The following is a 14,450-nucleotide window of genomic DNA, read 5'->3' on the forward strand; positions in this document are numbered from 1 at the left end:
GGTGAGACTGAAATCAAAGAGCTTTTAAAAGCGTTTCAACTGAAATGCAGCCCATCTCTGGGGAGTTTAAAGGAGGGTCTTATTCTGCTTCAGCTCTAATCTGTTCCTAATCAACTTAAGACAAATTTATCTTAAGCCAGATTTGTAGCTGTTAAGAAGGATCCACAGAGCCTTTTGCTCCAGAATTGCCATACTGGCTTTGTGGAAGGATCCACATCTGCACTGGGTGGAAGAGGGGCCCTGGGAACCCTGTGGGGAGTGGGGACTCCCAGAGCCAGCACAGCCTCCAGAGCCTGGCACAGCATCCCATGGAAAACTGCATCCAGAGATTAACTGCTGTCCCAGTTTCTCATAATTAAGGAAGATTAGCAGATAAACAGTCCCAGCAGCCACCAGTATGAGTAGCTCAGATTTGTTTCCAATAAGGCTCAAGCGGCCAAGAGAGGTTTGGGCAGCAGCAACTGCCTTTAACAGCACTTTGGAAGAACAGCTTCTAGTAATTTGTGTGTCCCAAATCCATTTGTTAAATCCACTGCACCACTGCTGCTCACTTGGCATTTAAATCTGCAGTGAAATGAGCTCTGTTGGACCCAGTGCTCTTTTATACACACAGGTCTGTCACGGGCTTTGGCACTGGTTTAGTGAGTCAAACTGGGGTCAAGGGTGAGGGAAAGGGGAAGAAAGGGATGGGGGCAGGAGGGACAGACAACTAAGGACCACAGATCTGTCAGAACAGGTTTTATGGGAGTTCAAGATAGAAGGTGTGAATTGAAACTTTTGTCCAGATGGCATAAATACCATTCCCTGCAGTGCTTTGTACTCACAGTAAGACAGGTGGTTTCGAAGCACTCAGTTGCAGCTACTCCTTCGCATCCAGGCAGAATTAGTTAATTACTTGCACTGCTTGAAAGGTGTAGAAGTGTGGTATGATACAGTGTCAGGCTCCTACAACCTGACAAATGTTCACTCCAACCTTAACAAGATGTAACAGGCTGACAAGTGTCTCAGCTGGCTGGAACTGCATGAGGTGTTCTGCAACCAGGGATTGAATTCCTGCACTAAGTGCTGACAGTGCAGCAATGAAGAACAGCAACAAGACTTAAACATGATTAGTATTATCCAACTGCTTTGTTATAAATATATTATATACATTCAAACATCACATTAAAATATTATTCCATTACACCAGAAGAGATTAAGGCTTTATATTATTTACAGAAACAAGCAAGCACCTTAAAAAAAAACCAAAACACCAGTCATTGACATTTCCCTTCTAACGTTACAAGTTTGATACCTTGAGCTCTTGAATACAGCTATTTGCAGTGTGCCCGATGCTAGAACTAGTTTAAACACTTATTGTCAGGGTAGGAAACACTTAGCAGACTCATCAGTGACACTCCACACCAGCAGGTGTTGTATGGGGTGCCCTCCCTCCTCAGAGGCTCCTTAACTTGAAGGCTTATGTAGAAATGGTTTGCTTAATTCCACGTGGAGAGTAGAACAACTTTATTTTAAGGGAAGCTGAAGACACTTGAGGATTCGTGGCCCACTGGAGGAGCAGGATTCCCAAAGTCTGTTCCACATGACATCGATTGGATTTAACATGATAGTGAGGACAGAGCTGCACGTTGATCAATCACCAGGTGCACTGCACAGTCATGATTTGCTGGATTCCCCTGGCTCTGACACCGCTCCACGCAGAGCTCTGGACTCGAACACGGAGTGACAAACCCTTGTCACCACTCCCCTAGAGGCAACAAGCAGTTTTGGAAGTGTTAAATAATGTTGATACAACACAGGTTTCCTACGCCAGCACGTACCACAGGAGTGCCTGTCCTGCCCCGGGCTGCCCCTCAGCGCACGGACACAGCGATGAAGCACGTTCTAATGTGTAAGCAGACATGGCTAAACAAAAGGTGCTCAGTGAGAGTAATCATCTTCATTTCAAGTATTGTTTTAAGAATTAGTTCTTTCATTGCAGTCTGTGTTAGCACTTTTTAGTTTGTGCTTTAGAGTCTGTTACTTCTTTGCAGGTCTTGAATTTGGCTGATGGCTTTATTTTTTTTTCTTTTAAAAACAACATTGGCAACAAGTTAAGGATTGCAGAAGGCTGGCAAAAGTTACTTGATTTTCTGAGCCCATTTCATGTCATCTGCTCTTGGTTTCTCCCCTGTAAGTCCTTGGATGATGTTCTCCAAACACCTCCAGAATCTTATCTTTTCTAGTGGATAGTTCAGCCAACCTGAGGGATTGCAAAGAGAAAAAAGAATTAGTTTGTCATAGCACCCAAAGTTCAAGGGTTTTTTATGAGCAACTAGTCCCAGACTGCTAATAATGGTCATGTTTAAACTTCCAGGGCACAGTAGGACTGAAAAATAGCTCTTTGGGTGGCAAGATTTTTGCCATCATCTGTCAAGTCAAGCTTCTTAATTGTATCACATTTCTACACGACATTCTGCTAATGAGAACTAGATTTGTTTCTTGGCAGAGGTTTCAAATCCCACATGAACTGTTTGTCAAAGCCAATGACAGAATGAAGAACCAGAGTGGTTCATTTCCAGCTGTCTGATTAACTTGATAACTTATTTAGGATTGTGCAACACCGGTCACTGGGCATTCCCTCCTGTCCTGTGGGCATAAAATTCAGCACAGACATAAAAGGAAGCCAAAGGTAGCAAAGCCTGTCTGCTCCTCTGCCTCAAGTCAGAATCAACAGGTGCTGAAAATCCAGAAGCCTGGCTTTAGAAATGAGCATTCCAGACCAGCTGCAGATGAAACGCACTCTTGAAGGAACAGCAGCTTTAAGACTTTAGTGAACAAAACCAATTACAGGCATGAGCTTACCAAGACTCCACCCCACCAGACCTCAGCACCACTATTCCCTCAGGCTGCAAGTTTCCTTTGGCTGATCCCAAACCTGCCCCCCACATTTTTTATGTCCAAACCCAACTGCAGCTTTACTGAGAGCCCGTGCAGTGAGAGCACAGGGAACTCGGAGCTGTTTTCCAGCTTAACAGGCTGGCCCTCGGTGCCACCTGCCCTGCAGGGAGGCTGCAGCACGACCCCACAGTACCAGTGGTGATGCAGAAGTAGGTCTCGTGGGGAGACACGTGGTGGATCCTGTGGTGCTTCCGGGGCAGGATGATGTGCCAGTCCTGCAGGAACACGACCCAGCGCGGCAGCCCGAAGTAGGTGTGGGACCACTTGTGGATCTGGTTCGTCATGGTGATGAAGATGATGAGTGCAAAGACGTAACACTCCCAAGGACAGGTCTCACATAATGCCTCTGCAAAGCAAGATGTGCATCTCTAAACACCAGTTAGGAAAAGGCAAATTGCTACCAGGCCAATGTCTGGTGCCACAGGAACTAACAAACGAAGCTGCTCTGGCAGAAGTGTCACAAGAGCCAGCAAGCCACAAGCAATTCCCAAATGTCACAAGACAGGCTGGGATGTGCCAACATCTGTGAATGTACCATAAACAGGAACTCAAACTGAGTTCACCACCTGTAAAGTGAATTTAATCCTTTAATTCTTGATCTCCAGTTTGCACATAAAGTACTTCTGCACAGATTTGAAGCATTATATTATACACTTTAGAACAAACGTTTCCCTACAACTTGATCCCTCCTATAAACAGAATATTTAGCATAACTTCTAAGGCTTCCTTGCACAACTCTCCAGCTCCAGATCCTCTGCTGAGCTAGAGAACCTCACTGTGCCACCTTCTGCCACCCCACCTGCAAGGAAAAAAGTCTCCTTGCCTCCTGCCAGGAGCACCAGGCTTCCAACAGCTCTTCCTGGTCATGTCACAGCCATGGATTTCTCCTGCCTTCTCACAGACAAGTGTTCATCTAACTAGCAACACCACTAAATGCACAGAAGTCAGGAGCAACAGCTCACCTGGGGAAAAAGAAACAAACTTGTATGCCATGTTGGCCAGAGGGACCAGTGTCATAAAGCAGTTGTCTCCATTGGTCTCTATGAAATCATGTCTGGTGATTGCTGTGGGGTCAATATGGTGCTCCCTAAAGGGTCTGATGAAAGCCTGGAAAAAGAAATTCATAAACATGATGCCATGGCTCAGTATTGGTCTTGGAAAGAAAATACTATCAAAGAAACCCCCCAATGAACCCAACTCCCTCCTCATACATTCAAATCTGATGACTGAGTTTAGGAGAGCTCCAGAGTACAAAGCATGTAAGAAGCATCAAACTCTTGTGATGACAACACTTCAGAATATTTGATTTACATTTGAGAAGCAATTCAGCTCCCACACTCAGATTTTTCTTGCTTTTCAATTTTGTTCTTTTTAATTTTCACATTTTGTAGTCAAAGCATCAGCACCCTAATTGCACAGACAAAATATGCCTGTGAAATTCACAAATATAATTTGCTTGCTAAGCAGCATCAACCAGGACAAAAAAGGCAAAAAATTAAAATTCAGCCTAAAACTTTTGTAAGGGGTACAGATTGCAGCACTAACAGACTAAATGCAAGTTAAGTGACTTGATAATAGAAGTCAAACAGACTGTACAAAAGTCACCTCTAAGAGCAGCAATCACAGAACACACAGTCCCAGAGGAGACAGAGCAATTGGTTTATGGTGTGGGCCAGTCAAACCAGTTACTGATCTGCCTTGACCTCTCCAGCATGAACAGCCTGTGCAAAGGTGGCCAGAGCAGTCTGAACTCCTGGGCATTTAGTGCAGAGTCTCCAGCTTAGTTTTTTTGTGTAAACTATGGTCCAGAGATACAGGGATTCAAGGACTACTGAGGCTATGGAAGGTGAACAAAACTAAGCCAAAACCAAGAATCTTAATTCTGCTGTTCTAGTTTATGTATTTCTGAATAATTACAAGCCATAGCTCATATACTTCTTTTTTAAATCATGTTCCTTCTAATATTACACTGTGAGGAGTAATTAATGGTAGCTATTTAGAAATGTAATTAGAAAACAGACTGTTGCTTACAATAGAAGGCAGTGCACCTTCCACTAAGCAAGTGGCATTTGTAGCTGCAGGTGTATAACACATCTCTAATTAAATCTCCAGCCATCACCATTCTAACATCACCACATCTACAGCAGGGGCAGTAGAACAGCGAGCTGGCAGGATTCTTGCTGGAGCATCCTCAGGAGTTCAGCTGCAGGGACAACCCTCCACAGGTGAGTTCATTGGGTTGTGAGCACCTGCAGTGCCCAGCCAGGTCCCTTCACTTGTGGTGTCACCTCAGCAAGGTCTGCAAACATTGGTGTTGCAAAACTGTGCAGACCTCAGACAAGGTGATAAAAGGGAGCAGTGTCAGCTTGCAGATGTCAGCCAGGCCAGGGGCAAACACAGCCCTGCCCCAGCACTGCCCAGGGCTGCTCCAGGGGGGCTCTGGAGGGAGGAGCTGCTTCACTGGCAGGACTGGAGACAGAGCCTGTAGGACTGCCCAGCTCAGCTGGGAACATGCAAGGGCTTCAGGAAAGTATTCTGTAACTTTTTCAAGGTTAAGAAGAACAATCTCAAACCTTTCCAACTATGGGCAGCTCCACAGATCCCCAGGTGTCTGCTCCCCAGTGAAACAATCCCGACAGGAAGTCAGCCGTGATAACTCCTGCAACTTCAGTGAGGACAGAGAGTTAGAGAAACACAGCACTGGTTCTGACTTACCCACATTTTACACTTGGTTTACAAGTTTACTTGTTTATCTACTTCCCACTTAGATATTTGCACCCACATGAGATGTACCCAGTCTGAATAAATGCAAGGTCAGGCAAGTAGGTTAACAAGACACCATTTGAACAGTAAGGATCCTCATTAAATCTACAGCAGGATTTTGTGTTTAGCCCAGACAGACCTCTCCTTGTGGGTACCTTTTGCTTAGCTGACCACTCACTTCTGCAGTCCTTTTCACCTTTTTATTCCCAAAGGGAGATGAAATAAATGCAGGATTAGTGTGGCATCTACTACCCAGAAAGCTTTCTTTTCATATTATAAATTAACCCTCACTGCTGCATCCATTATCCAGTTGGCCCAAACTCTAAAACACAGCAGGAAACACTTCATTCTTTATCCATCTTCTGATTGTACTGGAGACAGCTTATTTTATAAGCAGTCAATTGTGTACATTTGTTTTTGTTTCAGACCACACATGCAAGCTCCAGTGAGACCGGGTGGGACACAATGAGATCTGCTCTGAGCAGCTGAAAGGGCAAGCAGCCTGGGTCCAGGGCAAGATACCCAAACAACACTTCTCTTTGCAACAACTAAAATACCATTCTCGCTGAGGTAATGCCCCCATTAGCCCTCCTGGCCTCCAGCAGCTGCACTGTTAGAGTCTGAAACAACTGCGGGAGCAGCAACACAAATTGAGGCAAAATACTGACAGTTCAATAGATATTTTGAATGTTGCTTTGATGTCAGCTGGTAGAAAGCTAAGAGGGAAGAAAGGAGTGTGCCTGGAGCAATGCATTATACTCAAGCAATTGGAAAAAACCTAACTGCCAGCAATCTTGTTCCAGTTGTGCTGCAGAAGGGCTTGCTCACTCTCCTGCACTTGTGCAGGATGAGTTGTAACAGAAGAGCGAAAACTGTACCAAGGTTATACATGACCAGCATCCCAACACTCGGTGTGTGCCCTGTCCCCAGGCCCAGGGGCACTTCCCACACTACCAGGGGCTAAAGTGCAACACAGAATCAAAGTTTGCCTAGTTAAGCTCCACCAGTGGATTTCCAGCTTTAAGGGATGACACCGTTTAGGGTGGAAACAAAGTTACCGACAGCTACCAAGTAACTGATGGTACTTCAGGAGAGGCAGGACAGCGGGAGACAAAGAGCAGCTCCTGTGGACCAACACCGAAGCAAAGGATCATTTCCCATCCCTAACTGAGGTTTCTGGGGTAATTTCAAGCACCTCATGAAACAAAATTTCAAGTGGAAGTTCCTTTTAATGCACAAAGTAACTTCAAAACGAAGCAACATCATTCCAGCTGTGAGGGGAGGATGCAGACCTGACCCACTCCATTCAGCACTGATGTCTCTGGGGCGTTTTACTCCAACCTGGGCCAGAGCTTTCCTGTGTTCCACACTCATCCTTTGGCCCTGCAGTGCAGCTGATCCAGTGCAGCCCTGCAGAGCTGCTGGGCCTTGATGAGATCCAGTTTCTATTCTGAAGGTGCACTAAGTGATTTCCTCCTGTGTGCTCTCTCTGTCTAACCCACAACATCTGCAGTAATGAAACATGGACCTCAAATCAGTTAAAAAAAATGAGCTGCCCATCTCTCAAGTCAGCAGTAATTAACTGCAGCTCGTGCCATGTCACAAGATGTTCCTAAAGATATCTGCCCTACGTGGGGCAGTTCTTATGAATATAAACAGGTTACAACACAAAGTTAACTTTCTTTTTTTAAGACTGCAATGCACAGTCTCTGTCATGAACAAATGTGGCCACACATAAAAGTCAAATGTATGAAACAAGTCAACCAACTCGGAAAAAAGGGTTTAAACTCCTACACAACAAAGGCAGGAGGAGGGAGAGGAAATGAAAACCAGAATCCACACTGTAACTTGCCAAACTTTTTGTCCAGATGCTATTAATAAAATATCTATATACTCAAGTGTATTGAATAACATGCTGGACACCACAAACTCAGCTGAAGGCATAAGGGCTTTCAAGCCTGATTTTATGTGTTTTGGTGAGGCTTTCCTGCTTATCACACATTAATACCTTTGCCAGCCTTGTCCCTGGCACTACTGAACGTCTCTTACAGTGGCAGAGGCTGCCCTGGTTGTGTGGCACTGCTGGCACCGTGTCCTGCTGCAGTGGGAAAAAATGGGGCTGCTGAACCTGCACCACAGCCCAGCCCAGCCAGGGCTGTCCAGAGTTCACTGGGTGCCTGTGTGAGTGCCAGTAACACCCCAAATTCACACCTGCACGCCTGGCAGCTGCCAGAAAGGGAGCAACTCCATGGCTGCTCAGCTGAGCATATTCAGAAGAGGGCATGGCTGGATTTAACAGAAGCAACAAAAGAAATCCACCCTCTGCCCACTCTTTTTTCTTGTTGTTTTTGACAGTGAAAGGGGAAGGAAGTTGCCTCATCTCTGCTAAAACACCCTGGAAGACGAGACTCCCACGCCTCTTCCTTTCCAGCAAGATCATCCTTAGTCAGCAGGAAACACCCCAGGGCAGGAGCCATTCCTACCCAGGCCCTGCAGGTCCCTCCTCAGCGACTGGGAGTGACTCAGCACGGCAGGACAGACCTCAGGCAAGGAGCTGCTTCCCCTGCCAGAGACCTTTTCTGCCCCAGGAATCCCTTGATTAAGGTATTCACAGTATTACTCATGTTACAATTAAGTGTTCCTTTAAAGGCACAAAAAAAGAACCTGTAACACAGCCTTTAATTCCAGATACAGGATTTAGGCAAAGTGAAAGGATGCAGAATGTTCAAGCTGCTCCATTTCTGAAAGGCAGACACGTATTTGCATGAGCACACAGGGGGGGCCAGCAATGCCCTCAGTGAACAGATCCCTCCCACTGGGTCACTGATCCCTTCCAGGTTTCCAAAGGCCTCATGTGAACCTGCTCCAGAGCTCCACCTTTATTAGCAGAATGTTTATTTTGTGACCTCATCTCAAAGGTCAATATTCCAAACTAAGCTTGAGGAAGGCTCTCAGTGGAACACACCTCAGCTGTGACTCAGTGTTCCCCTTCATGCCCACCACACCACCCCCAGTGTTTAGGAACAGGGACATTCATGGAGATGAGCTTCACAAAAAGTAAAAAAAACTAATATTAAAAAACCAAACTAATAAAATCTGTGAATCACAGACATAATTCACACTTCACCTGGAGAAAGAATGTACTGACAACAAAACAAGACAGCCTGCAGCACTTATGGTTTTACTGCACTCATTTTTGTACACACTATCAGTTATTTCCACACCATTTTATTTACACAGAATCCAGATTCTGCTACTTTAATCATTCACTACTACTTAAATAATACTATCAGTGAATTGGTGGCTTTATCAGTTAAACTGGTAACCAGGATATCACTCAAGTCAAGTTTTTATCAGCATTAACTTTGAGATGAAAGCCAGCAGCAAACAGATTGCACTACAGGTTAACCATCCCTGCTAATTCTCTGCTCTGCATCTGCCTCATCACTGGGGAGCAGCTCACACACCACGTCCTTCTCCACCCTCCCCAGCACCTCCACCCCATCAGGGGAGAGCAGGCAGGACTGAGTGAGGCCAGGAGGGCTGGTGTGATCCACAGTGGGAGGGCACTGCTCCCCCAGCCCCAGCACAACAACCTCTGCACAGACAGCAGGAACTGCCACCTCCCAGCAGTGCAAGAGACTCATCATCTCTGTGGCTCATCACTGCTTGGACCTGCTGCTGTGCTTCGGGTGGGCTTCTGTTGTTGGTTTAACTCATTAGCAACATACCCCAGTGAGCATAAACAACCACCCTTCTCTTCTAAAACACACACCTCACATAGTTTATAGGAAAAGCAGTTCCATTCCAAAGCACAGGACTGAACTCAGACAGTGTCCTAAGAAATGCCACCACATGTTTGCCTTTCAGTTAACCAGGCAATCCCTACAAAAACAAGCAAGTGTTTATACACACCCAACACAAGAGTTACTACTGTATTCAGTATTTATCACATTACAGGAAGACACTGGTGAAAAGCTTGGATACTATTCCCTCCCTCATTCTGTAGTAGAAGTTTACCAGGAAGTTATGAAAGGCATGCACTGCACAGCTGACTTTTCAGCTTTCTGAACTGAATCCCCTTTCCTTTTCCCACATGCCCTCCCACCAGGGGCCAGCAGTGCCCACAGGCCAAGGTGAGTGACCTCCTGCTCCACTGCTCTCTCTGCTTCTTCTCAACAGAGTGTTCTTGGTGTGCAACAGCTTCTCACACTGTCCTGTGCCACAACACTCAGGTAAACAGACACCTTTTGCTCTGTGTGTTAAGGAACACCCAAGTCCTACCCATGTTTAGGCTCTGAATGATGTAACGAATATTGTGGAGCCCCTTTTCACTCAGTTCATTCTCAGTCCATTTTTTCCATTTTTTCCTGTTTTCCTGTTTTCATTCAGTTTTCCCTGGAGCTAATTCCAAGCAATCCTGGAGTCTATCAGTAAAGCTGTACAGCATCAAATGAGAACCTCCACTGGTTCTCCCTCTGCTTCATGGACAAGGGGGAACTCCCAGCTCTCAGTGCAGCTACACCCACCCACTCTGTGCCACTGAGTCCTGCCAATGTAAACACCCCTGCAGACCCAGGCACAGAGAGGAGACTGAGCTGCTGGCCTTGCCTGCCTCAAGAAACCAAGAGTCACATTTATTACCACAAGAAAGGTGCAATTTGTCTTATACTGAGGATAAAGCCAAATGTCACATCCTGACATGAAAGCACAACTCCCCAGAACCCTCATGGTCAGTCTGCAGTCCCCAGAAATCAAACCAGTTTGATACCTGAACACCTTTTACAACATTTCTCAAGCTTTTGCTTTCTGAGAAGTTCTTATAAATAATTTTGCCCATCAGTGTGTTTTGTTTCCAGCTCTTTCTCCTCTCAGCAGTCCTCACACTTGCAGTGCTACCCAAACCCACCAAACTTACACAGCTGTGTCAAAACTTCCCCTCTGAGACACCGCAAAGCCGCTGCCATGAAAGACAAAGCAGTGACAAACCTTGCAGATGGTCTCAGTTTCAGAGGCTCTGCACTTGCACACACACACTGTCCCTCTCTCCCTCACACATTTGCTTGCCCCATTCCAACAGCCTTGCCCTGTTTAAGTCAGTGAACATTTCCTACTTACATATCCCAACGATAACTGAGGGGGTGTGTTCCAGTCGCAGATAGAAGAGGAGATTGTAGAAGTTGAAACAGATCAGAGAGAAGCACAAGATGACAGAGATCCATTCTTGTAGTCTCTTTCCTATTGGAAAAAAAAAAAAGGAAAAAAGGCATGTTTTACTTTCATCTGAGAGGACATTTTGAAGCCTGAAATAATACAGACAGACCATTCTACTGCCTGGATGACTCGCTCCATTTGTCTGACAGGAACTGAAACAGAAACTTCTTTATCCACAGGAGGTGCACACATTTTGTTAAACGACATTCCTCTTCCCTGAGCTGCCACTAACCCCTTCCCTCTGCCCATGCCCAAATACCAGGGACAAATCAGCCCTCATCTCACGTTGTCCTAGTTTCCTTCTCCCTGAGATTGCTGGCATAATGTTCCTCCATGTCACATCTTCTCTCAATTTGCATTTCATCCAATATTCAGTGTTGCTGGAATGGCTGAATCTGGGAACAAATTTTGGGCCTCAGACGTATTTAAATCTCCTCGTGATCTGTAATATTTACAAGCTCTGAGATTTTAAATGAAGCTGTTGTACTAACAGGAAAAAGCACCATCCTGTATTTCAGTGGCCCTGGAATGACTTGCCTAACAGTGCAAGTGCACCCCTGCAGCTCCTCACTGAACTGCTGCCTTTGCTTTCCTGCTCCCAGGCAAGGCTGGGAACTCTCAGCCACTCTGAGGTGACGAGGGACAAAATCAGCAAAGAACTGACACAAATTCCCTCCTGTATCTCACTGCACTACTTTGTACCTCTATAAAAATCATTAAGGAATACAAAACGGGAACAGGCACATCAGACTACAGGAACACTTTGAATATCAGATCAGCTGCTGCCTGTTCCCCACTGCTGGATCCTCCTGAGGATCCTCCCAAGGCACCGAGAGCAGGGGACGCTCAGGGCGAGGCTTGTGTGGATTAAGGAATCAGAAACAGACCTTTAATGCCCGAGGCTGGGCAGGAGGTCTGAGCTGGCACTGTGGCCAGCAGGGCCTGGGCTGCACTCAGCTCCTGGCACACTCAGGGCAGCCAGCACAGCCCCCCCTGCCCAGGGCAGGGACCCACAGCCCCCTCCCCGCTGGGCAAAGCAGTGCCCAGGGAGGGCTCAGGGAGGGGCACGGGCTCTGCCAGGAACACTCAGGTCTGGCAGGTGTTCAGGAAAGAGCTCCTGGCCTGCTCCTCCTCTCTCCTGACCTACTGCCTGATCAAATTTCTCCTTCCAGCTGCTAAATCAAGTCCTCCCTCTCAACTGGACTACACAACGGACAAGGAAGTAGGAACATAAAAGGAGGATCAGAATTACCTCCAATGTGCCTACAAGGCAATACTTGGAAGTGTGAACAAAGACTTTTACATGCCTGTGTTGCTCTAGAAGGGCCCTGAGAATACAAATCAACATCCTCTGCAGTGGCAGAGGAGAGAATTGTAAAATTAAATGAAGACATAAGAACAGCCATATTTGACAGCAGCATCGGGTGACAATGTGGGAGATTCTATGAAAAGATCCCTAGAGTAATGAAAGTAAGAGTTAATTAACAGTCTCTTCCTGCCTAAGCAAACCACACCCTGCTCAGAGCAGCCAGGAGGGTACAATTAGCTGGCTGTGGAATGAGGCTCCCCTGCGGGCAAGTCCCCTGAGCTCAGACACCTCTGCACTCTGAACAGCGACAGCCCAGCGTGGCTGCCGAGATAGACAGCCCAAAAACGCAGCCTCAGCTCTGCACGGGAAGCCAAATCACCCAAGGAGCTGAGTCAGCACCAATAACTTGGGTTTAAAGGGCATTCAAATTTAGAAGTGTGTCCTGCCTGAAGGAATGAAGTGCCAAAGCCACAAGGTGTGAGCTTAAAGAAATCAGGGAAATATCCCAGTCATACCCACCCTGCACAATTACATGTAATCCCTGCTCTGATGAATTCAGTGGTTGAACATCATGTGCTTCCTCCATAATACATATTCTGACATTGTTTATGCAAATTATTTATGTAATGCCAGAAGAACACTGTGCATCCAAGAGGGCCCCACAGCCCTCTGACACATATCCCTGCACATGTGCTGCCTCCCAGACTGCCCAGCAGCTTCCCCCACCCAGCTGTCTGGGGAGGGAAATCTCCTCCGGAGCCAAGGGCAGTGCCTGGTCCTGTGTGAAACGGGAATCAGGCCCAGCTGGACCAGAGCTGCGTGTCCAGAGTCACACAGCACCTTCCCAAGGCAAGCAGGACCAAAACACGCTGGGAAGGGCAGACTTGCCCTGCACAGTCACACAGACCAGCAAAGGCCGCGGGTTTCTCATCGTTCCTGGGCTCTGTGTGAGCAAGAACCCACCGGAGCAGGAACTGCCCTGCGTGTGTGAGCTGAGCTCGCCTGCCCTGCTGGGCACTGCAGAGCTGAAAACGTGTCTGCTCTTCCTAATCCTTCACCTGGAAATGGATTCACTGGCAGGGCAGGAACACCCAGCACTGCTCACTCTGAACTAACACAAACGATGCCTAATTATAAGCGCTTTGCAGTTACTTCCACAGCACAATCCAACACTCATCCAGTGAGCACTCAGACGGCAAAGTGAAGCTCGTTTGATGAGTAACACGGTTCAGGAACACCAGAACAGGAATTCCAGTATCCCTCCGCCCCTTCCCGAGGTGCCAGGCCTGGAGATGTGGGAGCAGCTCCCTGAACGAGCTCCCGAGGCCAAAGCTGCTGCCGGTGCCTCGTGTAGCGACCAACCCAGCACAGCTGCTTTTAGAGGGAAAGCGCCGCTTTGCGATCGTCGGCTCTTGAAGTGAAGAGGCCCTTGGGGGGCTCTGGGGGCTCGGAACGCTCCGGCCTCACACCCGACCCAGCTCGGTATGGCCCGGCCCGGGCCGGCCCCACCGGGAGCGCCGGGCACGGCGTGCGGAATCGGCCCGGGCCGGCCCCGACCCCGGGGGAGCGGCAGAGAGGGGCGATCAGGGCCCGGGGGCATCGGAGATCGGGGGGAGCGGGGACTGGAGGGATCGGGGGGAGCAGGCCCAGGGGGGACCGGGGATCGGAGACTGGGGGGATCGGGGCCCGGGGGAGCCACCCCAAGCGCCGGCCCCTCGGGTCCCTCCCGCTATCCCGCCCGGGCGCGCCGCCTCCTCACCTGGCGAGTAGAGCTCGGCCAGCTCGCGGGCCCCGGCGTGCTGCGCGCCCCAGCGCGGGGCCGCGGCCTCGGGCTCAGCGCCGGGCCCGGCCGTGCCCGCCATGTCGGCGCCGCTGGGCGCGCAGGGCCCGCGCCCCGCCCGCACGCACCGCGCCCGCCGCCACGCCCCCCGCGCCGCCCGGCCAATCGGCAGCGCCGCCGCGCCCCCGCCCGGCCAATCGGCAGCGCCGCCGCGCTCCCTCCCGGCCAATCGGCAGCGCCGCCGCGCCCCCGCCCGGCCAATCGGCAGCGCCGCCGCGCCCCCGCCCGGCCAATCAGCAGCGCCGCCGCGCCCCCGCCCGGCCAATCGGCAGCGCCGCCGCCCCGGGCCTTGGGGCCCGCGGGGAGCAGCAGGAGCAGGAGCGGGGCCGGGATGCGGCACCGTCGCTTTATATCCTTTCCAGCAGGAATTAAATGCCGCCCTGA

General features: G+C 48.7%; 1 protein-coding gene across 1 annotated transcript; it reads right to left on the reverse strand.

Annotated features, from left to right (window-relative positions):
- Positions 1–1,104: 1,104 nt before the first annotated feature.
- PEDS1 (plasmanylethanolamine desaturase 1) lies at positions 1,105–14,117 on the reverse strand. The gene is made up of 6 exons (XM_071572529.1): positions 13,986–14,117; positions 10,822–10,941; positions 5,514–5,605; positions 3,903–4,047; positions 3,074–3,286; positions 1,105–2,242 (listed from the first exon to the last, which is right to left on the reverse strand). The coding sequence occupies exons 1-6, from the start codon at positions 14,086–14,088 to the stop codon at positions 2,121–2,123; spliced, it is 795 nt and encodes a 264-aa protein (XP_071428630.1). The 5' UTR covers positions 14,089–14,117; the 3' UTR covers positions 1,105–2,120.
- Positions 14,118–14,450: the final 333 nt, after the last annotated feature.

The sequence above is a fragment of the Pithys albifrons genome, chromosome 18 (assembly GCF_047495875.1).
Source record: "Pithys albifrons albifrons isolate INPA30051 chromosome 18, PitAlb_v1, whole genome shotgun sequence".
NCBI classification, from domain to species: Eukaryota; Metazoa; Chordata; class Aves; order Passeriformes; family Thamnophilidae; genus Pithys; species Pithys albifrons.